The sequence below is a fragment of the Lagenorhynchus albirostris genome, chromosome 16 (genome assembly GCF_949774975.1).
Source record: "Lagenorhynchus albirostris chromosome 16, mLagAlb1.1, whole genome shotgun sequence".
Classification (NCBI taxonomy): Eukaryota; Metazoa; Chordata; class Mammalia; order Artiodactyla; family Delphinidae; genus Lagenorhynchus; species Lagenorhynchus albirostris.
Window position 1 is genome coordinate 28,747,104 of NC_083110.1, and position 26,135 is coordinate 28,773,238.

General features: G+C 45.5%; 1 protein-coding gene across 1 annotated transcript in view; it reads right to left on the reverse strand.

Moving 5' to 3' along the window:
• The window catches only part of KCNMA1 (potassium calcium-activated channel subfamily M alpha 1), a 728,670-nt gene that overhangs the window by 347,524 nt on the left and 355,011 nt on the right, over window positions 1-26,135 (reverse strand). Inside the window, exon 3 of the mRNA XM_060126951.1 lies at window positions 7,721-7,782. Coding sequence (XP_059982934.1) covers window positions 7,721-7,782 — 62 coding nt within the window. The remainder of the gene's footprint in view (window positions 1-7,720; window positions 7,783-26,135) is intronic.

Sequence of the window (26,135 nt, forward strand, 5' to 3'; positions counted from 1 at the left end):
GCAAAATGTCCTCAAAAGTTATGTGTAACAAATTCCAAACAGCCCAGACCAATGCACTCAGCCTGGTCAATCTTCCACAAGAGAGCTGAACTCTTACTTCCCCTCTGAAATAGTACAGGAAAAAGAAAAATAAAAAGAAAGAAAGAAAAGCAGGACCATAAAATCAGGAAATTCAAAGCCTCTTGCCAATGGCAATGAAATAAACTAATCTCCCACGCACCCACCTGGCTGGGTTTGCTCTTTTCCACCTGGGATTATCTTTGTTCTTTTCCATGTCCCTAAAGTGTCCCCCAAGATAACAGCCTGAAACTCCGGAATTGAGTAAAAGGTCATTATGGGCATTGCTAGTCAATGGATAATATTCACTATCACATCTTTATTCATTTCTTATTTAGTAGAAAGAAACCAAAAGATCAAGTAGAGAAGGGACTGGTCTGGGCAGGAAGAGCTCTGACTTCTGGCTCTAGTTCAGTCCCTGGCTAGTTGAGTGACCTTGAGAAGGTCACTCAGCCCTCACTCGCCAGGAGAGGACGCTGAGGCGCAGGGAACAGTGTTACCAGGCGGGCTCCGAAGCCTCTTCAAGTTCTAGCATTTTATTCTAAAGTTGTCTCTTGCAGTAAGCCTGGAAGGTCTAGCTCCATCTTCCTTCCGGCTCCTAACAGCCCTTGATTTTTGCCTCAGGAAATGCCAAAGACGAGCAGTTCCCTTGATGCTCCTAAGTGCGGTCGCATGCGGTGCCTCTGTGTCTCCCTCAAAGTGAGACGTGAGCAAGGAAGCTGAGACCACTGCACAGCGTGCAAGATGGAAGGAACAAGAGTGCTTACCCCCTTGACACACCCATCTTCTCTACCAGGTTTACAGCCCACTGATGAAAGAAGGGCAATTTGCAAAACCAGATGAGGTAGGATGGTTGAGTTCGGGTTGCTCCCATGCCTGAGCATCAAGGGTTGCCATTCAAGGTTAAATTCTGAAAGGGGACAGGACTTCCCATTGGGAGTTATTTACAGCCTCTCTGCCCCGAAGGCGTCTCCTCTTCCCCTCACCCCGCCCACCATCTGACATGCCATTCTTTCAACAGCTGCTGGCTCTCCTGCCGTGCTCCCTTCACAGATGTGCAGTGCTGTTCTGAACATCCTGCCCTTGAACTTTCCCTACCCATAATTTTCCAAACCAAAGCCTGGCAGTAAAAATGTCAGTGAGGGATGGAGAAAATTGGGGGGAGTATTCAAGAAGGAAAGAAAGAATACGGAGACGCTTTACACACACAGCGATTTGTGTTGACTTCCTCAACAAAGGTGAAATGCATGCCACGAGTTCTCGAAAAGGGGCTAAAGGTGGAGAGCTGAGCAGATTTCTCAGAACACTACAAGAAAGATCAGGTTCCATAAAGGAGCTGGGTGCAGAATAAAATGGTGAGCTTCCTCCTCGATGCCACGGGCTGCCCAGCTGTCCCTGCTATGGGGCAGGGGGTGTGCTAATGGGGACAGTGAAAGTAGCGTTCACAGTCCTTTACAGGTTACAATGCACTATTGTGGAAGTAACCTACACTGTCCTCACAGCTCTGCCAGGTGCCCACTACGAGGTCAACACCTGTGTGCACTGTGGGTAATAACAAGACGGGAGGTGGAGGCTGGATATCTTACATGGTTTCAAAGACCTCCAAAGAAACCTCCTTGGGATCAAATTTTCCTAAAGTCCACGGGTTTGATATGCACACAATGCACTAACTCACTCTGTAAGCACACAATGCAAAAGTATAGCAAATTAACTACACGCTGCAAGTCTCTAAAGAGACAAAAGAAACTAATGGGGAAGGAGAGCCTCTCTGGTTATCTACTTTAGTCTGCCAAGTAACTGGCTCAGAGACCTAGGTAAGGATGGGGAGGGCAAAGGGACTTTCCACCGGGAAAGAACGAATCGCGTAAGTCGGAGGGCTCCTTAAGACATGATCAACTTTCCCTGTTCCTTGCTAACTTGACCTTAGTCCATCACAAAATGCTGCCACCCCACTGAAATGAAACGGAAGAGAGTATTTTTAGAGCCACAGTTTAGGGAGAAATGAATCAAGGCCCAGACAGACATGAGACAGCACATGGCCCACACGCCCTATGTCCCGGTGAGAAGACTCACAGGACCCTCGTGAGCACAGCTGCCTTGCAGACTTGGCCCCGAAGGTGCGAAATGGGGAGATGAAGAACAAACGAGAAAACAAGGCAGATGAATTGGCAGGATGAGGCGACGTGACCTCTCTTCAAACATCTCACTGAACCCATGTAGTCGCTTCCACATCTGGAATTTTACTTCCTGACTTGGAAAAGAGGTTCCTTCAGACACATGGATTCAAATCCTGGCTCCACAACTTACTAGCTGCATGGTTTTGGGCAAACATTGCAGTTTCATCTGTAAAGTGGGAAAGGTCATAGTACCCACCCTATCAAGTTGCTAGGAGAATTTAATGAGACTGCACATATAATTCATTTTAAAGTGCTTAGCGCTATACCTTGACACAGCACAGAATCAGTGAATGTTCTTCCCTCTACCACCCAGCCCTCTCTTCCCTTTTCAGGAGAATTTCTAGGCAAAGGCATTAGAGCCTGGCTGTGTGAAGATTTGGGCAGGTAAAATGGTGGGGTAACTAGCCAGTTCTGTTAGAGCTCTTGGTATGCATTACATCAATGATGCCCATGTTATTTTTAGAGACTATGAAAACAATCTGGTCAATTTCTGCTGCAATCTTTTTTTTTTTTTTTTTTTTTTTTTGTGGTATGCGGGCCTCTCACTGCTGTGGCCTCTACCGTTGCGGAGCACAGGCTCCGGACGCGCAGGCTCAGCAGCCATGGCTCACGGGCCCAGCCACTCCACGGCATGTGGGATACTCCCAGACCGGGGCACAAACCCGTGTCCCCCGCATTGTCAGGCGGACTCTCAACCACTGCACCACCAGGGAAGCCCCTACTGCAATCTTAAAGACAGTTTTCTTTAACCATAACCAACCTCAAGCAATTTGACCGTGTGGAAAATATTCAGCATGATCACACTGAAACTGTCTCAAATGAATGAATGAATGAATGAATCACTGAGTACAAATGTAAAATTCTAAGGACTGGGGGAAGGCCCCTTTCACAGCGCCAACACCACTGTCAGCCTGGAATCTGGTCCAAATTTTGGATGCTCTCTAAAATTTGTGCTGCTTTTCCCTTCCCCTTCCTAATGTCCATACCCCCCAAAACAGCACTGCTGATACCAGAAGCCGAGAGCAAAGACCGGTGAAGTCAGCAGGTGCCCCCACTGTGTACCAGCCATTTTGGAGCAGATAAAGCCATTAAGGAAAAATTTAACAATGTATAACCTTTCAGCTTTACTCTGCTCACAGCAGGCAGCGTGCCTTTTAGAGACACAAGCCAGCAATGAAGTCACCAGTGAGCAGGACTTGACCTTCCTTTTCAGTGTGTGCAACGTTAAATATTCATAATGCACTGAACTGCAGCATAAGAAGTAGTGGAGTTTAAACATGAATCAAAGGGATAAATAGCTTCACACAGGTGAGTCATCCTTTCCAAGAATACCCCTGGAAAAAATGCAAATACCCAGGGCCCTGAGCCTCTACCTCTTCCAACGTTCTTCCCTTGAAAATTCTAGAAGCAGCAGGAACTGATGCATTATGCAGTCCATGAATCCTGCCCTCACACTGACATCTTTGGGTCTTTTTTCTTTTTTTTCTTTATCTGTTAGAGAAGAATTACTGATCCTATGTCAAAGGGAGAAAACAGACAGGGATGGGACCAGCAACGTGACAGCATCACCCACGGGGCATCTCGGGGCACTTCTGACTTCGTTATGCAATTTTAAAAAAATCTTTGCTTCACAGAAGATCAGAGTATGTGGAAGTAAAGGGGGGGGGGGTGTAGGTATCGAGAGACGTCAAAATTAGAAGTTGGAGTGCCTTAAATTGGGCACCTTTAAAAAGAATGAAAGTTAAAGAGAGTAAATCCTAGGAGTGCTCATCACATGGAAAAAAACTGTTTTTTCTTTTAAATTTTGTATCTATATGAGATGCTGGGTGTTCACTAAACTTATTGGGGTCATCATTTCATGATGTACGTAAGTCAAATCTTTATGCTGTACACCTTAACTTATACAGTGCTGTATGTCAATCATATCTCAATAAAACTGGAAGGAAAAAAAGAAGGAAAAAGAACTGGAGTTTTTTGGGATAGTATCTGCCTCGTGTGGCCATTCAATGTCTTTGCGGAGGATGGAACTACTGTGTGTGGTGGGCTTAATGCTTCTCTGTGTCTGTTAAGGAACTGACAGCTGTGTCCATCCAAAGACTGGGTGGAACATCTCCCTGTGCTTGGGTGTTTCTAGAAAGTCTACTGCTGGGATGATGAAGCATAATGTTAACATAGTTTCATGTAATTCTCTTTGGCTTTCCAACCTAGGAGCTCTGAGCACAATCTGTCTCGGCCAGATAGTAATCAGTTGAGGCTGCACAAGTGATTTCTTCTGTGGTGACCACTCTAAGAAAATCACACCCAAAGAAGGGCCTCCCGAACCCTTGAATGTAAAAGACCTACTCAGGGATCCATCCTGACTTAACAATGGAAAAGGAAAGAAGTTTGGGAGAAGTCTTTGGAAATGACTTACCTGCTGCCTCTTGATGGTGAAATAAGCTTTGAAAGGTTAAGAAAATCATAAACCCACCAATTATGACATTTATCTGAACTGCCTGTCCACTCATACAACCTGCATTGGCCTGCCCTGACAGTGAGTTAACAGCGCCGACCAACAGAGCCTGTTTTCTATATTAACGTGTGTTCCGTGCACTATTTAAAGGGCTAGGTCAGAGAGCCTCACATCTTGAACTTCTGCTGTGGCGCATTCCCCGCCATTCTGGTTAAAACTCACCGAGACAAGCCATTTCACGGACCATGTCTGCCCAGTTAGGTTCACACAAGGGAAAGCCTATGCACTGTCCTTTGATTTATTTATTTGAAGAGTATAAATACTAACTAAACTTCATCTGAAGAACACTAGGTACACTTTTTCCCAGGGTGACGATTTAGCGTAACTTCCAAGAGACGTTTGAAGCTCTCTTTCCAAGATGCCCAGATGGCCAGCCAAACCACGAGTGTGTAAAACCGGTGAGAGTTCTGAATGAAAGGGAGGGATGAATTTTAAGAATTTACATTCTGCTTTCTTACCCGCTTTTCGTTTGCATCTTATATGTGGACAGAACTTCTTACCTTGTTTACTATGCTTGATTATAATTTATCTAATGGGCTCCTTTTTCATTCCTGGGAATGAATCTATGGCTTATCGTGGAGGTAACTTTTAGATTCTACTTTAATTCATCCCCTCACTTACACAGGAAGCATCCTTACTGGCTTTCCCCAGGAAGATAGTAGACCCTTGGTATTGACTATGCTGATGAGTTCCCCCGTAGGACAAACTCCTGGGGTTTGACCTCAGAACCCAATGTAGTAATTCCAATGAAAAGTAGAAAGGGCTACACAAATAAACATAAGACCTTCTTATAAACAAAAACGCTCACTATGCCAAACCACTCAGTTTAGGGACAGAGAAGAAAGACTGAGGTTAGGATCAGGCTGAAATAGTCCCCAGGGAGAGTGAGGACAGTCTTGGTTCTAAGATTCTTAGCATTTTTGCTGGGGAAAGCTGAGCACAGGACTGAAGGGCCATTCTTAGAATAGACTCCTTGCAAGTCTATAAGAGAAACCAGAACCAGAGAGGGTTCCCAGTACTGGCTTTCCCAGGCTCAGCAGAATCATAACTAAATCCAAAGGACACTGAAGTGGTGCAGGGCATCCAGGGAAGAGGGTCTTGCCTTGGGAGATTCTACTCCTTTCCCTCCTTTCCCTCCTTTCACGTGGAGCCGAGAACACCAAGAACTACAGAGCAGAAGACCACCCCATAGCAGAGACTATAAAAAAGGACACAATTCAAATCCATCTTACAAGAGCACTTTATTTCTGAGAAATACAGCGGAGCAAAAAGGAAGAGACAAGGAAAGAAGGCGCCAAGGCACCTGTCCTTCTGGCCGATCACCACACTCACCTCCACATAAGGGTTTGCCTGCTGGGGCTCACAGACTACATGCCGGAAAGTACCTTCTGAGCCCCGGCACAGAAGTTGGCAGGGTACGCACCCCATGACTTGTGAGAGTACTCCTCACCCCTGGGGAGAAAATGGAGAGGTAAGACCAGGAGCTTTAAAAGATCTTTGGTTCAATTAAAATAGGATCGAGAATTATTAAGAGGAGATGTTTAAATGGGGCTTACCTTCAATGACATGCCAATTGGAGTTTTCCAAACTTAAAAAACTCTTCTCTTTCTCGGCCAGGAAGAGCTGATGGAAGAGTGCGTGGAATCTCAACTCCTGGAGGACTTTTCAAGGCCCCTCCACCTGAGATGGGCAAGGGCAGCCCAGCCTTGTGCGTGGGGATGGGCTGAAGGGCCGCTGATATTCCAGATGTGGCTGGTTCCCAGAGACAGGTGATGATGTTTTCTTTATTTTCCTTGGCATGATTTTGGCTCAACACCCAAATGCACAAAATCCTTTGGCTGGTGACCAGTAACTCTGAGAAATTCAGAGTTTAGGCATGCATGAAATTACTACAGAAAGAGAACGCTGAGCTCAAAATTCAGGCACACGAGGCTCTGAGCCAACAGGGATACCAGGCAGGTTTCCTCAGATCAAACTCCAGCATCCAGGTGTACCAGGGTGAGAGCTCAGGGAATCAAAACCACTCCTACAGTGGATGAGGTAGGCAAAGAGCTGAAGGCCACCATCCAGGTGTCAGGTGCATGTCCCCACAGAAAGGAGTCAGACCAGCTCAGCTCCCGTTTCCCAAATGCTGTCAACTTCAAGCTTGCGACAGAACATTTGGAACAAATGATGTACCGAGGGGGTGACACGTGCAGGAACCAGGGCAGAACTGGCTGCCACCTAGCAGCTCCGCTCAGTGCCCCCTTCCGCCTCCTTCAAAGCCTTTTCTGTCCATGGCTCAGACAGACCCCACCCCAGGCTCACCCCAGAGCACCAGTTCACTCAGCCGGCGCCCCAGGGGTCTGCACGAGTGTCCACTATAGGAAATCTCAGATGGCCATGGGCCTCCACCTCTGGGAGTCATCACAAACCCCTCCATCCCATCTCCTTACCTTCACAAGTCAAGAAGCACCAGCCAGTGACGCTTCAGCTGAATATTCAGTTGGCAGGCACAAAGGACAGCATCAGGCTTTCTATGCTGACCTCCAATAAGAGTAAAGCTTTGGAAACCCTCACCAGAAAAGGATCCTATCACCATGGCAAGAATGGCTCAGACCCTCACCGACTGGACACCATGACTCTCTCAGAGGTTGCAAATTCACACCAGAGCCCTTCTGACCTCTTGACACCTTCAGTGCAAATACCGCACCAGGAAACAGCTATTTGAAAATCAGTAATACCCAGGGAAAAGGTGTGATGACCTCAGATTCCTCTCCCGCCCTCCTAGGCCAGCGTAATCAAAGTAAGTCTTCCTCATGAGAGCTTGCTTTCCCATTCAGAAAATCCGCACAGACAGCCCTGCCTTCCTCCAAAAGCCTTCCACACTCAGGAGGCTCTGGCAAAGGTTGGTGTTAAAGGAAATCAACGGATCAATGTAAAGGCTCGTGATGGTTTGAGAAAAGAGGGCAAGACAACGTATTTGAATACTCACTTTGACGAATCTATGAAGTATATTACAAGTGCACCAATGCTGAGAGCAAAGACTAACACCACCTGCAAAAGAAGAGAAAAATACCATCAGTTAAGGGCTGAATGCTGGGAAGTTTACTTATTTATTTTCTGGACACATGCAGCTGCAGCTCGGAACATGGTGTTTTCAGGGGCCTGCTTGGCAGTGTCGCCCCCTTGCTGCGCCCACATACTACCTTGCGCACGGCTCCTCACCTTGCAGTGGACAGCAACCTCACTGCTGGCCAACAGGGCGCAGGGCAGACTTTTGTATCCCTGGGCACTGGGGTTTCATTTGGCCCTGTTACCTCAGGGTCCAGCTTCTCTGCAGCTGAAGTCAACACACTTCAGTGGGAAAAAAGCAGGTAAAAAAATTGCAGGGATACAATTTTTCATATTATATGTAACCTAGGCCCCGAAGGAACTCAGAGACAGGGACATTAATTTTCAACAGCTTTGCTGAGGTATCATTTACATACCATAAATTCACCCATCTTAAGCGTACAATTCAATCAATGACTTTGAGTAAATCGATCAAGTTGTGCAACCAGCAGTGTCATCTACTTTCAGAACACTTTCATCACCCCGGAAAAATCCCTCCTGCCCATTAACAGTTAATACCTGTTCCTACCACCGACCCTAAGCAAACACTAATTTACTAGCTTACTTTCCGTTTCTATACAAGAAATATTCATCAAAAGGCACACATTTGGTGTCTGTCTAATGTCCATATATGCGCACGTAGGCATATTTATATTCATTGCATGAACGTGTGTGTGCGCATGTGGTTGTACTACTTCTCGGGTGTTCTGGAGACAGTTTAGGCGCAGGGAGCCAAATGAGGTCATACGATTGGCCAGGTATATGACAACGTTCTTCTTTTCACTCTTCACTCAAAATCACCACTGATACAAAAGACAGTTTTGGCATCTCCTCCAAAGGATACCTGTCACAGTAAAGTCCATCAAACGAATATGCAGCACGTGAGGCTGACGCTGACACTTCTGTCCTCACTCCACACTCTAATTTCTTTATTTACTCCTTCACAGAGGAGGCCAGGAGTGCAACTAAAAGGAGGTACAAAAATATAAAAGACGCCAAGAGCCAACAACGAAGCTTGAGAACAAAAACTAAACACCACCATTACACATAATGCCAGGGGGCAATAAATATCTAGTAGACGTGCTAATATCCTAAAGGGACTGCAGGGTGAAGGGTGTGAGAAGTGTCAGCCTCTTCGGCATATCTTCAAAGTGACATCCCTGTGGCACTGGCTGGCGGATAGAGGTGAATCCCGATTTATGTGACGATTAGGCATGATGGAGTCGTGTGTGTGTGTATGTATGTGTGTGTGTGTTCACATGCACGTGAGCCAAAATGGCTGATAGAAAATGAACTCTGCATACCTATTCACTTAAAACACTTACAAAATTCCATGGAGTTACACCCATTCCATGGATGGTGGGCTACAAAGCAGACAACTGACAGCTGAAACAACTGGATATTATAAAGGAATATGTGGCTTCATAGCCTCTGATGAATTCCCCTTATGAAAGGAAGTATTAAAACAATACACCACCGTGGCTGATTTTATTCTTCCATTGTGTTTTAAAAACTGAAACGGGCTCCAGCTGAATCCAAGGAAACTCCTGCAGTCTGTCAGTAATTACCCTCGGCCCAGGGCTAATGCCCCTGGCAGGCTCACCTCAGTCTCTCTCCTCACACATGCACTCATTCATTCATTCATTTATTCATTCATTTCTTGCAAAGTTATGCACAAAAACAAACAAAAACATCAAGAAGCCTCTGCTTTTCCCTCTATTATCTGAATGAGGCAGCAAATCAAGTAGCTTAAGATTAATTTTGATCTGTGCTATTTCTGAGACATAAGCAGTTAGATCCGGGCCCTGACCTCATTCTCAAAATGCTGCAAAGAGAAGGGGTGTGGCCAGATCAGAGGGGAAGGACCTCTTCTTCATTCATAAACAGCTGATGCAAGACTAATCTCTGGCAATTTGGCTGTGTGTGTGTGTGTGTGTGCGCATCCGTGAGTGCAGAGCTTCTCTCAGAGCGGGCTGTGCAGGCTTAGGCCATTAAAGCTAGAGAGAAGATGAGGGCAAAGGATGGGGGAAAGGGGAGGAGAGACAGGGAAAAGAAAGGGAAAAAGTTCTTGCACACCGTATCTGCATCATTCTGAAATGGGCTCAAAAATCTAAGCTCTCCTGCCATGATGATGACTTCCCAGCATCGGACGGGACAAAGTAGCTGACACTAATGTGTCCCAGCTGCCTCTGTGATGGGGAGTAATGTGCAGCTTTAAGCGAATCAGCCAGTGACAGCAGGGGCGGCCTCTTGCTCTCTTCAGATGCAAAGTCAAATAGCAGCATCGCTCTGACAGGATAAGGGAGGGAGAGAAACCCAGGAGGAAGATGACTCCACAGTTCCCAGGAGCTGAAGGTTCTGAGGAGTGGACCTATTCTTGTGTCCACACGTTCAGCTGCAAGACTCTCAATGGGGTACAGGGTGTCCGAACTGTCCCATCCCCATCCCCCAGCCACCCGCCTCCAGGCACGAAATGATCAATGGGGTGGGGGAGGATCTGCTTCTCAGTATGGAGGCCACCATGCCTGTGATTTTTAAACTTGCTAAATGACTCTTTATCCTGTCAGTCTTGATTACATTGTCAACCCAGATCGGGTGCTGCAGATAAGGAATCAATCCTTTGGATCTGGCCATGAAAATAGGAACCCAACAGATGAATCTTCTACAGGGCCCTCGCAAAGGGCTAGTTCTCTCTCATCTTGCATCTCTCATCTCTATCTCTCTGGCAAACACCCCACTGTCTGAGAACCCTACTCTAAAAATGAAAAACTTCAGTCCAACTATACAAAATGATTAGATTTGAGCCTAAGTGGTAATGGTTACATTACAGAGCAGCCCCAAATAATCACCTAAGTATTTCACATTTGCTATGCACAAGGCCCTAGGAAAAACAAAAGGAAGAAATCCACTTGGAGTCATAAAATACGCTCTTTTTCTGCAGTAACCCTTACATAGATGAGTCCTGTGTTATTATGCAATTAGTGCTCAATTGTAGGGTACAGGTAGAGTCGATATATAGTAAGATATGGACTAGATGGGACATACATAAATGGAGGAGCTAGGGAAGGGCGGGAACAACAGAGGTTCTTGTCTCAACAGCCACTCCCTTCTCAAAGTGTCCCTTCTTCCGACGTGTTATGGCTACTCTAATACCCCTTCATTAAGGGGGAGGGCCGCTGGGAATCCTTCCTTGAGCAACTACAGTCCCAGGGACCAGGGGCAAGGCAGCCCAAGGGACATGGTAAGATGAGACCAAGAAAAGAGACCGGGAAACACTCGCCATCTAGCAGCTGAGTCACAGAACACCCCTAACAATGACCAAGCACTTTACAAAGTACTGTCGCAAACGAGAGTGTGTGGACACAGTCTGACACGAGGGATGAGGTGAGCAGTCCCTCTCAGCGCACCCTGTGCCTGTCATGAGAGCCCGGCCAGCCTTCCTAACTCTTCATAGTCTGGGTTCGCCACATCACCTTGGCTACCCTGCGTAGCGCTAACTGCCGTATTCTTAGGTTTACTGCAAACACCCGTATGCTGTGTGGTGGTACTGAGTCCTGAGTGATATTTATAGAGCGCCAGATTCCTAAAAACAAAAGCAGTTTGATAAATGTCACTGGAACAATGGTGCCCGTGAGTCATCTATTTTCAAAACTCTAAGATCAGACATGACATGTGTTTGTACAGAAGAATGCTAGGTACACAGACACACACACACACACACACAGTATACTAAAAGAATGCCTGTCCCCAACACCTGAAACCAGAAGTCTGATGATATGGGACTTCCCTAGCAGTCCAGTGGGAAGACTCTATGCTTCCAATTCAGCGGGCGCAGGTTCCATCCCTGGTCAGGGAAACTAAGACCCACATGCTGGGTGGCCAAAATAATAAATAAATAATAAAAATTTTAAAAAGCAGGAAAATTATATAAAAAACAAAAGTCTGATGATACTTGGTGAGCAGAGAGGAGAAAGACACAGCCATCTTCACGATGGAAATTCGAGCAGACCCTGAAAACCTTCCAAATGTCTTGGAAAGTTCAGAAAAATGCACAACAGCATGGCGAAGCACAGAATATCCTCCCTCAGGTCACTGAAGCTCCCCAAGGAAAAGACAGATCCATTGATGCGATACGGAGGTGAATGAATCTGGAAAGCTGGCTCCTCAGAGACACTGCCTGCTCTAGAACCTGGTTTCAAGCTTTCGGGTTTAGGCCCAAACGCTTTCAAACCCACACATAAGGCTACATGGGCCTTCAGACATGGATTTGGAGCAGAGGGTCACAAAGGTTGCTGCCACTCAAATCCTATCCCCTGAGGAGCTCTCCTTAAAAGCCCTCACCTCACCGGGGGACCAGATAATTGAGAACTGGGGTGAGGGGGAGGCCGCATATCCCTATTTTTAACAAGCTCCTCCAGTGAATCTGATGTGTGGCCAAGCACGGGGAGTCACTGAATTAAACCCATTAGAGAAAACCACTTAGCTCAAGTCAGAGATTAATTTACAAATGTCGCCTTAACAATTAGCCCATTAGAACATATGTATGAGGCCTGCACACTTTGAGAATCGTGCTAGGAGTACTCTAAAAAATACAGAGAGGGGGATGAACTAATTCTCTCCTGAACGGGTTTTACACATTCTACTCAGCTCACCGCAGAACAAATGACCCTACTTAATGATTCTGCACGTTTGATCAGGGCCTAGCCAGCTACTGGCAGCAGCGACCCCTCAGAAAATGAACAATTTTTGATATAGGATCCCAAAGGCACATTACTTTCTTTTATTGAGGTATAATTTATACACAATAAAATGCACTATATAAAAAAAAGACATGAGGACTCCCAAGGCCAAACAATCTGGGGATGGTTTGTTTATGAGAGATAACATCATTCCAGCATCCAAATTATAACGTTTGGTCTGGCAAATTGTACAACTCTACAATCAACCTTTATTGAACTCCTCTGCTTGAGGTCCAGAGGGGGAGAGAGGGAAATAGAAAACTGAAATAGCTAAGTCAGGCCTGATCTTTGCCCTCAACTAGCATGGAATCCAGAAGTTTAAATTACTCAGGAGTCCTTGTGAATTTTATAAATGCTACACATATAAATAGACACTTCTGAGAAGTCCAAGGAAGGAGGGGACCTAGAAATAACACCACCGCCATTGCAAACTCCCACAGTGGAAGAGGAAGAGGAGAATGGAAAACCAAGGAGGAGGAAGGGAGAGTTCCTGATGCTCCAGGTCCACCTGGCTGGTCCAGGGAAGGGCAGACACCAGGTGCGGGGGGTGGCTGGCACGTGGCGGGGAGAACGCGGGACTCCAGTAGGGAGGCCCGCCTGGGTTTGAATCTCAACTCTGCCCCGATAAGCAGCATGCTCTTGAGCACATCACATAATGTCTCTGGGACTCAGTCTCCCAATCTGTGAAATGGTGGGATTAGAACAGATGCTTATCCAGTGGGGACCTTGATAGGTTACTGTAGACAGTGAAAGATGAAAACTGTTTGGCTTGAAAAGGCAGAGCTCTTTTATGCCAACTGTGTGCCATTTCTGCATAATTATAATTCAGCACGATGGCAATAAGCGTGTGTCACTGATCTGTGTCAGAAAGGCTTGCTTCTTTCATAAAATCACAAGTGTGCACTCCATGGGCACTCGGATTCAGAGTCTGCGCTTCCAGTAGCACAGTGAGTTGCCCCTGTAGCTTTTCATCTCACAAAACTAAAAACCTAGACCCACCAGCTGCCGCCTCCTGCATCTGTGCCTCAACTGTGCCATCGCTACAGGGCACTGAGTGGTGGTCTGACACAGCCCCCTCTCCTCCTACCTCGGTGATTCACTAAAAAACCTATGTTTCTGCCAGTTTTACCCCGAGAAGCTCACAATGAGTCTCAATCTTTTCTCAAGGGAAAAGGGAAAGGATTTCTTTTTCTTCACTATATGGCAAGATTAGTAGTATGTTTTTCTCATCCCTGAACTATTAGCTGTTCTCAATAGGAGAAGACATAATTTTGCTACCAAAAAAGGTATTTTTGTTATCCTAAATAACAAAAGATTTGTGAAGTATAAAACCAATATTTTGACAGCGCCATTTAAACAGCCAAATGCCCCCTAAGTTTCCAACCTAACATTCTGGTGCATTACATTTGACTTACGTTAAGTGCTTACACAAAAATGCCGTAAGTGGATTCACTGGAAACCAAGACTCCAAACAATAGTTGAAGTGCAGATGTATTCAAGATGAAAGAAGGAAGGGAGAAAAACGGAGCTTTCAGCAGTTGGTATTTAGAATTATAGCATTAAAATAAAATACATGGGACTTTCAGATAAGAGTAAAACAGTGCTTTATTCAAATGTAAGGAAGCCTAGTAAAAAATGCCTGTGAGAACGTGTGTGTATGTACAGCTGATTCACTTTGTTGTGGAGCAGAAGCTAACACACCGTTGTGGAGCAATTATACTCCAATAATGTTAAAAAAAAAAAAAGAATTTCATTGGATGAATATACTGATTGGAGTATATTCAATCATTATAATTTTTAAAGTAATAAAAGAATATAGTTACAAAAAAAATGCCTGTGATTTTGTGGGCATTCAAATCTGGTGTTTCCAAAAATGCAATACTATAAAGCCATACTCAGTGTAGAATGGACTGGATTTTCAGGACACGTGATATAAAATGGCGAGGACCCCCCCCTCAATCGCTGCAAATGATTTCCATGGCTTTTGGTACGAAGATAAACATCCCTGACACAGCTTAGAAGACCCTGAAAACTCTGGCCTTTTTCCTCCTCTCTGGCTTTATCTCACACTTTCTCCCTCTCTAGACGCCAACTAATGGAAATTTCAGTTCTTATTTACCGTGTGCACACCCCCCCAACCACCCAACCACAGGGCCTTTGCACAAGCACTTCCTTCCTCCTGGAAGACTTACTTCCCCTCATAGACTATCCATCCTTCAGATCTCAACTCCACCATCACTTCCCTGCTCACATAATATAGGAAAGTCCCCCATGAGCACAGTCTGTACCTTGTGGCACTTAGCACAGGAGCAATTTTACGTTTCTTTGTGTAATCGTTTGATCAATTCCTCTCTCCTCCACTGGACTGCATATTCTGTGAACACAGGGTGCATATCCATTTTTACTCATCATTAAATTCCCAGGAGCTAGCAAAGTGTCTCGATCAACATTTGTTAAATAAATAAGCATATGGAGAAAAGACTGGAGAAGGGGTTTGGAGACTGGGTGCAGTGAAAGAAAATGAAAGCTGGAAGGATATGAACCCTCACTGAGTGGGACTTCAGAGTTTAAATCCTTCCCTGTGATGGTAGGATCCAAGGGACCCCTGCTGAAGTGGAGCAGGGTTGAACATCACTGCAGTCAGGAGGACAAGGATGGGGGACGCACAGGGGCCGGCTAGCACATTCAAGTGCACAGACTGGAAGCTGATGGCCAGAGGGGCCTGGAGGTCGGTAGATGACACCAGCAGGGAGAGTAGACAGAATGGGGATTTAGTCAGGTGGCAGGGGCCTCAAGAGAAAAGGTTTTGCACAGGATGGAAGAGGCAATGGAGGGCCAGAGTGTCCAGTGATCCCTGGGCTATGGAGAAACAAGCCACCTCCATACAGAGAAGTGAGGAAAATTACAGCTCTAAGAAAAACAGGTTCAGTTGAGATGGGAGATGTCAGGAGTGTTATGTGAAGAGGTTGAGAATTTAGATTAGGTTCAGGACTAGGAATCTGAGGCAACAAAGGGAAGCCCAAGTCCTGAGGGGGCATGATACAAAATAATATAAATATAAATGCATACGTGGGACATGAATATATATACATGTACATACGTAAACACATACACACAACAAAGAACACAAAGACAAACGAACACTCTGCTAATTAATCACAGATGCTGGACGTCTGTCAATATTTGTTAACCAACTACATTCCCAGCAATGTGTCTCTGTCCATTTTCAAATTAGGTAGTAATTTCAAAATTACTATAGATACAGAGAAGCCCTGGAAAATAATAAGGCTCCTCCTTAGTGTACGCTAAGAACAAGTTTATTATAAACCATGCGTCTGCTGGTATACAGACAAATTAAGTACAACAGTTGGCTTTCTGGAGAGGGTGGAGGAGAAACTGACTAATACAAATAGATACGGAGGGTCTGGATTCTGCTTGGTTTGTTACGTTCCTCAAAGAAGAATCTGGGGTCTAAGTTATAAGTCAACTGCCTACTCTCTTCCCCTCTGAGGATTCATGTTGAGTGTGAGTTGTGTGAACTTCTGCAGGTTAGTGTCCCCAGCTGTCACAGGAGGGTCATCTGTCTTACATCCTGGATTTCATCGACCATGCTCATCTCATGCTGCACAACTTAAAAATACAGAAGAGTTCCATGTGTTCCTCTAAGGTCTAAATTTTTTAGAACTGAAATAAGAAACTGAAATGATGGAAAGCAATAGTAACATGAAGACAGAAAACTTTCCCTAAAACTTGTGTGCTTCCAGAGAGTTGAGGTTTAATGACACTGAAATCTTAGGCCACTGCATCAAAGAATTTTAAAGGTTGATTTCTGCATATTTTAACCAATGGCATGAAAACCGCTGCCTTGGCAAACAAGACAAAAATCTTCCATTTGAGGTCTAAAGTTGGAAAGACCTTTCCTGTCTAATTACTGAAAAACCCAGGGGAAAACATTCCATCAGCTGGTGGAGCTCCCAAGATTGCACCTAATGAGCTTTTTCAGAAATTGTCTGGTTTAAGTGCATGTGAGTTTGGCCAACTGGACTGTTAATTTAATTAGGTTCATAGGATGAGAAAACTTCTGTGGCACTGTCAGGTCACCAGTTGCCGCCTGTTGTCACCAAGGTTTAAATTTATGGCCATCTTTGCCCTACTTTTCAAATTTTGCCAGTTCTAAGAGTATACTAAAGGGAAAAATGGAATTGAAAGCTGGGACTCAAATAGCCACCTATACACTCAAGTTCACAGCAGACAAAGGTGAGAGCACCCAAATGTCCACTGACGGATGAATGGATAAACGAAATGGGGTCTGTACATAGAGTGGAATATTACTCAGCCTTGAAAAAGGAAGGAAATTCTGGCACATACTACAGCACGGATGAACCTTGAGGACATTTGCTAAGTGAAATAACCCAAACACAAAAGGACAAATACTGTATGATTCCACTTATATGGGGCACCTAGAACAATCAGATTCAGAGAGGCAGAAGTAGAAGGGGGACTGCCAGGACCTGGAGGAGGTGGGGATGGAAAGATATTGTTTAGTGTGTATAGAATTTGTTTGTTTTTCTATAAAGAGCTGAATAGTCAATATTTTAGGCCACAGGGTCTCTGTTACAACTACTCAAGTCTGATACTATAGTGCAGTGGGCTCCAGCCTTTTTGGCACCAGGGATGGGTTTCATGGAAGACAATTTTTCCACGGACTGGGGGTGGGGAGGTCTGGTTCAGGCAGTCATGCGAGTGATGGGGGGGGACAGTTCAGGTGGTAACGTGAGCGATGGAGAGCAATGCGGAGCCAGATGAAGCTTCGCTCGCTCGCTCGCCCGCCGCCCACTGCCCACCTCCTGCTGTACGGCCTGGTTCTTAACAGGCCGCTGATGGTTCGGTCAGTGGCCCGGGGCTTGGGGACCCCTGCTATAGTGCAAAGCCAGCGGAGACAGCACATAAATAAATGGGCATGGCTGTGTACCAATAAAACTTTATTTACAAAACCAGGGAAAAAAAGAATTTGTGCTAATGAAAAAGAAACTGAAAGTGATGATAGTTGTAAACATTGCAAATGTACTTAAACCACAGAATTGTACACTTAGAAATGGCTATAATGATAAAATCTTATTTTATGTGTATTTACCACAATAAAAAAAAATGGAAGGAAAATTCTGAGAACCTGCAAGTGGAATCCAGCAGTATATATTTCAAATCTCAAATATAATCACCTTTTCAGAGTGATACAAATATCTCTCCTTTCAATAGCAGTTGCTACCTCCAAGAAACTTGTATTACATACATGTGATTCTTGCCTCTCTGGGATGTTTGATCTTACCCCTTAGTTAATTCGAATTTCTCCTTTAGTTTCCAGAATCTCTCCCCATTTAGCCATAGACACCTTATATGAGTCCCCACCTTCCCCTCCCCCTCCCATCCTCATCTTTAACTGATGCACAAAGTGGGCTATGACTTTCTCAGGAATCAGGGAGCTGACTGGAGCCAGAACCTACTTTGTCTTCTGGTAACTGTAGCTAAAGTCCGAGACATGATTGAGAGTTTTTAAAAAATGTGCCCTTGACCACAATAGAAAAAGAAAATAGGCTTCCCTGGTGGCGCAGTGGTTGAGAGTCCGCCTGCCGATGCGGGGGACGGGGGTTCGTGCCCCGGTCCGGGGGGATCCCGCGTGCCGCGGAGCGGCTGGGCTCGTGAGCCATGGCCGCTGAGCCGGCGCGTCCAGAGCCTGTGCTCCGCGACAGGGGAGGCCACAGCGGTGAGAGGCCCGCATACCGCAAAAAAAAAATTAAAAAAAAAAAATAATAACAAGAGTGTGCCCTTGGCTTGTAACCACTTTAAAAACACATAACAATTTCCTCTAAAAGGTAATGGACTAGACACAGGGCACTGGGTCTCCAAGTCTAAACCTCAAGGCCAAGCTGCAGTAATGACTTGGTCACAGGCCCTCGGTGTGTTAGTGGGACCCTATAGTCACACCTAGAAACAACCTAAAATGTCCTTCTTTTACAGTAATGATTTTGCGGCCAAAAGGGTGGCTTTTAAAAAGGATTGGCATGCACCCTAGAAAGTAGTGCATCAAAGCCCCTCAACCCCAAGGGAGTTGGCTAAAGACGATGAACAGCCACTGAACTGCAATTACAACATTGACACGAACACTGACCAGGCTTCAGAACCCATTACCCACCCATGCTAGGCGTGGCCACCGATATGCACGACTTGGTTCTGAAAGCATCACCCTGTATTTTCTCCTTTGTAGAACTGACTCCTGACCATAACAAATGGGTTGGCGTTGGCAAACACTACCTGGGCTAAGAATGAAACTAGCAAATACCTTTTATTAAGGTCTACAGCCGAGCGAAATCCAGGTCTCCAAAGAGAAGGCACTAGATTGCCCACTTCTGATCTCTCTCCCTCCTTCCCTTACTCAGAGGAAAAAATATATATTCTGTATATTTACCATTGAATTCTTACAGACAATCTACCCTTTCTGAAGGAAGTAGAAGGTTTCAAGAGATAGCATTCCTCATGCTCACGAATTTCCACTCCCACAGCTGGGAAAATCACAAGTCAAGGCATAAACCTCAACATGGATAACTATGGATGGGATGCCCTGAGTGATGACTGGATGTCCATCAAACACTGCACCACTACTAATTCAGAAAGGCTGGACCACAGCCCTGGCTGCCACCGCACTCCCTTCATGGGTCTCCCTGTCACCCCATGAGGATCAGACGCTCACAACGCCGCAAAGGGTGACAGGAGCTCAGGCGGACTAGAGACCAACAGTTGGAAAACCACAAGCTCCATTTCACGGGGCACATGCTAGGGGGTGGGGGGACGTGAGCATCGCCAGGTAACACAAGCTGGCCCGCCTCTCAGCCTCACAACTACTCTGGGAACAGAAGAGGGCTGTGGAATGCCACGTGTCTTTTCAAGGCCATTTAAAATGAGGAACAGTGTGTGTCTGACGTTCAGGGCTGCTTTAGACTTCAGACTAGGTACAGAGTTAGCCCTTCAGCAAGGCAGGGGCCAGAAAATGTGCGAAGGATGATTTATTCCCTATTTTTAAGAGCTTCGAAATACTGATCAAGGAGAAAGCAGAACTGAGGTGCATGTCCTTCAGGCTTTTGCATGGGTTTTTCAAGTTTTCAGTTTCCATATTGGGAGAACCAGCACCTTCTCAGGGTTTGCGGGCTCTGTTGTCATAATCCAGCAACGCGCTTCTTTTTTTTTTTTTTTTTAATTTATTTATTTATTTTTGGCTGTGTTGGGTCTTCATTGCTGAATGCAGGCTTTCTCTAATCGCGGCGAGCGGGGGCTACTCTTCATTGCGGTGCGCGGGCTTCTCACTGCGGTGGCTTCTCTTGTTGCCAGAGCACAGGCTCTAGGCACGCGGGCTTCAGTAGTTGTGGCACGTGGGCTCTAGAGCACAGGCTCAGTAGTTGTGGCGCACAGGCTTAGTTGCCCCGCGGCATGTGGGATCTTCATGAACCAGGGCTCAAATCCGTGTCCCCTGCATTGGCAGGCGGATTCTTAATCACTGCATCACCAGAGAAGTCCACCAGCAGTGCATTTCAGCCCCAGCCTGATCACCAGATTCCCCTCTCCATCCACTCCGTTCACTCCTCTGAACTCCCCGTTCCTTTCTCCATTCCCTCATTCACGGCACCCATCTGCTGAGTGTCCACTATGGACTCGGGGTTGAGCTGGAAGGGGATACCGAGCTGGAGAAGAAGGCCCCTGTTTTATACAACATGAAGGCCAGCTTTCATTCTTGTGCAAGGCAGGATGACAGATGCCAAGATGAGGTTCCTAGCATCGAAAGCCTTTTGAGACATTTGTGCCCCAGCCTAAGAGTGGTTCTCAACCTTGAGTGCACATCACACTTCTCTGCAGGTCCTGTTAAAACACAAATTGCTGAACCCATCCCAGAGATTCTGATTCTGTGGGAGCCTGAGAATTTTCATCTCTAACAAGCCGGTTCAACGACTATATTTTGAGAAACCCTTGCTTTAAAACCCTCATAAAATAATGAATAAATAAATGTTTATGTTTTCAGGATATTCTTTCTTTTTTGAATATGGATGGAAAAACATCTTAAATTGGTTATTTTAGGTATGCACTATTTGGACAAATTTCCCTTAAAATATCTATAAAAACATACCTCAAAGACTTCTGGAAGGAAGAAAAAGATTGGCTAGAACTCTTTATCTTGAAACATTATTCAAAACCATTTTCACACTCTAGTTTGATGTGCTAGTCAATGCCAGCAAGATTTTTTTTTAATTAAGTTGACATATCTTCCCCCATAGAAAGCTACCTCATGAATTTAGTATATGATGTCACTACTGCTAATAAAATGATTAAAACCCCCATTTCCAGGGGCTTCCCTGGCGGCACAGTGGTTAAGAATCTGCCTGCCAATGCAGGGGACACGGGTTCGAGTCCTGGTCTGGGAAGATCCCACATGCCACGGAGCAACTAAGCCCGTGCGCTACAACTACTGAGTCTGTGCTCTAGAGCCCACAAGCTACAACTACTGAGCCTGCGCACCTAGAGCTTGTGCTCTGCAACAAGAGAAGCCACCACAATGAGAAGCCCGAGCACTGCAACAAAGAGTAGCCTCCACTCGCCGCAACTAGAGAAAGCCCGCAGGCAGCAACGAAGACCCAACACAGACAAAAATAAAGAAAAATAAAATAAATTTATAAAAAAATACCCATTTCCAATATGTAGGCTTAGATTTCTGAAGTCCTAGTTCCACCCAGGATTATAGATTTGTAAAGGCTGAGAAGACTTGGTTTCCAAAGATATCAACAGTCCCACAAAGGGAAGATGGGAGCTCATCAAAAAACGATTTTCTTTATTGCTGGAAAGAAACAGTGTGAAAGAAGAACAGTTGCCAACATGGCTTCCAAAAACAAAGGAACCAAAGGCCATGGCTCTGCCCATTTTCCCCAGACATGTCTAAGACAGAGGGAGGACAGACCAGCGCCCTCTGTTTGGGCTCCACCCATGCAAGAACCTTCTGGCAGTCGTTGGTCTGCCCCACCTTCATAAGAATGTGGGTCTGCTTGACAACATCTCTCCCACAGCAGTCACGTTGATGACCTTAAGCTGCCTTTGTAGATTCTGTTGTGAATGCTATCAACACAGGGTGGTTGAAATTGTTTTTAAGCCTTGTTTCTTTTACCTTTTCTTTTTTGTTTACTTTTCTATTGAAAAATCAAGGACTTCCCTGGTGGTGCAGCGGTTAAGAATCCTCCTACCCATTCAGGGGACACAGGTTCGATCCCTGGTCTGGAAGATCCCACATGCCACAGAGCAACTAAGCCCGTGCACCACAACTACTGAGCCCGCATGCCACAAGTACTGAAGCCCACGCACCTAGAGCCCATGCTCTGCAACAAGAGAAGTCTCTGCTTGCTGCAACTAGAGAAAGCCTGCGTGCAGCAACGAGGACCCAATGCAGCCAAAAATAAATAAAATATTTAAAAAGAAAAGAAAAATCAAGCCACTCAGATGCATGTGGGGTGACAATTCTTAGTCTTTCTCCCAAAAGTACCCTTCCTCTGCTGCTCCACTGAGGGGGGCCTCCAAAGGAGTCTGGGGAGACTCTAATTGAGGAATTTACCCCACTCTCTACTGTAATCACCAGTTTTCTTCTCATTCTCTCAAATATGATCTCCTTGAGGGTAGACACTATGTCATTCACGTCTGTGTCCCCACCATTCCCTTAGTCATTCCACAAACGTTTATTGAGGGACTACTTCATAGCAAGCTATGTGCAATGCCTGGATATATAGCAGAGACTAAAAGTGGGCCCTGCCTGCATGAAACTCACAGCCTAGAGGAAAGACAGACAGTCAACCAATGGTCACACGAGTAAAAACTGCACATGGCGAGAAGGGCGCTAACGAGAAGGAGCGAGTTTTGTTGACTGCGGGGTCCACGGAGACGTCCCTGAGGAAGAAGGATTAGAAAGAATTAACTAGAACAAGATGAGCATTTCACACACAGAAAGCAGCACGTCCAAAGCTTCTGAACCACCGTCCCATCTGTATTTGCTGAGTGAACAGAGGGACCAAGATGGTGCTACCCATCACCATGAGAGCATGGAGTGAGGGCAGGGGAAACACTGACCACACTGAGCTGAATGAAGACCCACTGTCCTCAAGAAGGAAGAGGTACCTCCATTCTGAAGGTGGAGAAACTGAGGCACGGGGAGCTTAAATATCTTGTGAAATAGGCAGACCTGGGCCTCAAATCCATGTTCGGCTCCCTGCCTTTGTTCTTTTAACCCAAGACGCCAAAGCTACTTCCTGAATTTGGGATTATGAGACCTCCAAGGTCCCAGAAACGCTCCCCCCATCACGCCTTCCCTGGTGGAACTCTGAAGTTTCATCAGCTTTTTCTGAGTTCCTTAGTGAAGAAGGAGCAAGGCTGAAAAGTGCTCTTGGAGGGCTGTGATGGGAGACCCCCCCAAAAATGAGGACACAAAAGGCAGTCAGTGCCTCCACTGGCCCCACAAACCCTAAGCAACCCTCTCTCCCATCGCTACGGACAGTGTATGTTTACTGCTTTACTATACATTATTAGCATATTTTCCAGTTTTATACCCCATATTGGAAAATTCTTTTATTACATTCTAATAGGTAAGGACCATCCAGTAATGGAGTAGGCTGCTATATGTAATACTGAGCTTTCTGTCCCTGGGGATATTCAAGTAGATGCAGGAGGTCACCGGCCAGGAATACCATGGAAGGAATTTGCTTATTATATCAGCTTCTGATCCCATTTTTAATAAGCCAAGATTAGAAGATCTTTACAGCAGAGATTGTGTTAGGTCTCTAGGCCTCTGCTGACTACACATCCCAGTCTGCCTGGTATCCAGGAATAATTATTAAGAACACTCCTTTTCGTGCTCAGGAGTGCTCTCTGCAGAGGACAAAGAATATGGTCATCCAATTTAAGACTCCTGGATGCTTGCAGAGGCCTAATGCATCCTGACACACTAGCTGTTAAATATCCCGAAGATGGGAACAGATGGTTTAGAATTCTTAGAGCCACATCAGAAAAATTTCTTGTTCTCTGTTTAATAACCTGATATACCTGACCCAGCAACAGGTGAATGATGATGTCTAAAACCTCCATTATGTCTTACAAATTCTCTCTCTCTCTCTCTCTCTCTCTCTCTCTCGTATGCATGTGTACACACATACAGGAAACTGTATGACATGACACTCAGCCATTTGCATAGTACAGGAAAGACGTAGGAAAGACAGAAGCTGGTAGCCTTTCTATGACACTTGTGCTACCTTAATGAATGAGTTTTCTTAAAAAAAACTCTTAAAAAAGGTCTTGTAGGGAGGGTGGGAGGGAGGGAGACGCAAGAGGGAAGAGATATGGGAACATATGTATATGTATAACTGATTCACTTTGTTATAAAGCAGAAACTAACACACCATTGTAAAGCAATTATATCCCAATAAAGATGCTAAAAAAAAAAGGTCTTGGCTGGCAGAATATGACTCATACGTTGCTGGAGATGATGGGGACTGATCCACTCCAACTGAATCACTGGATGTTGAGAAGAAGAAAAATGGATATCGAGATTTCAGATCAAGAGCAGTCCATTAAAACCAGTTCCTGAGGCCATGGGAAGTGGCATATGCACGCTGGAGGAGCATCTAACACAGCATGCTCTCAAAACTGGTTCTTGGTGAAAAGAGCAACGCAGCCCCTGATCCCACGGTGAACTCTAACTCGTGGGGAGTTCGGGTCTGTGTCACTGTCATATGCTCTCCACACAAAATAATAAAAAGAGGAGTGATGGGAGCAAATACTTATAGATGCTATTTTGTTTATTTCTTTTTTAAGCTTTATTGAGGCATAATGGACAAAATAAAAATTGTGTATATTTAAGGTTTACAACGTGATGATTTGATATATGTGTACACTGTGAAATGATTACCTCAATCAAACTAATTACCACATCCATCACCTCACACAGTTACCATATTCTTGTGTGTGTGGTGAGAACACTTAAGGTCTTCTTTCTCAGCAAATTTCAAACATGCAATACAGCATAATTAACTATAGACCCCAAGTTGTACATTGGGTCCCCAGAAGCTATTCATCTTATAACTGGAAGTCTGTACCCTTAGACCAGCATCTCCCCAGCCCTCCATCCCACCATCACCCAACCCCTAGAAACCATCATTCTACTCTCTCTGCTTTTGTGAGTTTGACTTTTAGATTCCATACATAAGTGAGATCATGCAGTATTTGTCTTCATGTGTCTGGCTTATTTCACTTAGCACAGTTTCCTCCAGGTTCACCCATGTTATTAAAAATGGCAGGATTTCTTTCTTTTTTATGGCTGAATAATATTCCATTGTAGACAGATATATAAATATAGACATTTATTACATTTTCATTATCCATTCAACCATCAGTGGAGACTTAGGTTGTTTCCATATCTTGGCTATTGTGAATAATGCTGTAATGAACATGGAAATGCAGGTATCTCTTTGATCCACTGAAGCTGTTTGTTAAAAATACATTTCCAAATGTTCTGATTCTAAAGGTTTGAGGAAGGGCTCTGAAATCTGCATTTTCAACAAGCAACACCATGCCCCCATACTCTGTAATTCTGACACATTTTGAGAGAAGTCTGTTTAATGCATCAGTTCCTCTCTGGCAAGAAGAACTTAAAAGTTTTTAAAACCCAGATCACCAAGTTGCACCCCAGAGCAATGACATGAGCATCTCAGAGGGGAAGGAACAGGCATTAGTAGTTTTCCGATGTATTAGAAAATAAAGCTCCTTAGGTAATTCCAGTGTGCAGCCTGGGCTAAGAGCCACTAACAGCATGTATCTGAAATCTGTGGTCACCTGAGCAGTGATTGGGAGGCATCCTAAGGCAGAAACATGCAATGACAATTGAGGGTGTGGGTCCGTGAAGCCCAACACGGAGAGTCAGGGCTCTGTGCTGGTGCATGGGGAACTACCTGATTCCCCAGCATTTCCACTGGAGTGACCCTGGAAGAGCAGTCCTCAGTGAACCCAGTCATTGAGGAGGCCCGCCTCTCCCCCGACACACCCACATGCCTCTTTGAAACTGAGGCAGGCAGGGAGGCTGTGGCATGCTGAACCTCAGGGTGGTGGGGGACACAGATGACAGTGTGACGGCTAGGATGGAGCCAGAGCCCGGCACTGACTGGACCACTGGCTGCCATGTGAGCATCAGGACCCTGAGGAGTTTGGGCAGGCTGTTCCCGGCTCTGCAGGGTCCCTTGAGCAAGCACGGCCGTCTCATCCCCCGCTCCTTGGCACCTCTCGGTCCAGGTACAGGGCTTGGCCCTCAAGCATGCGGACGGGGAGACAGCTGCTTCCTGCCAGTGGCAACGCAGGCCTCAGTCCTTACCAAGAAACAGGCAGGAGCAGAAGGTGTAAGTAGGATCTGGTTTGGAGATCCCCCAGCTCCAACCAAATCCACATCTTTTTCAGCAAAACGAAGGTCATGTAAATGTATGAGTTTCCACAAAC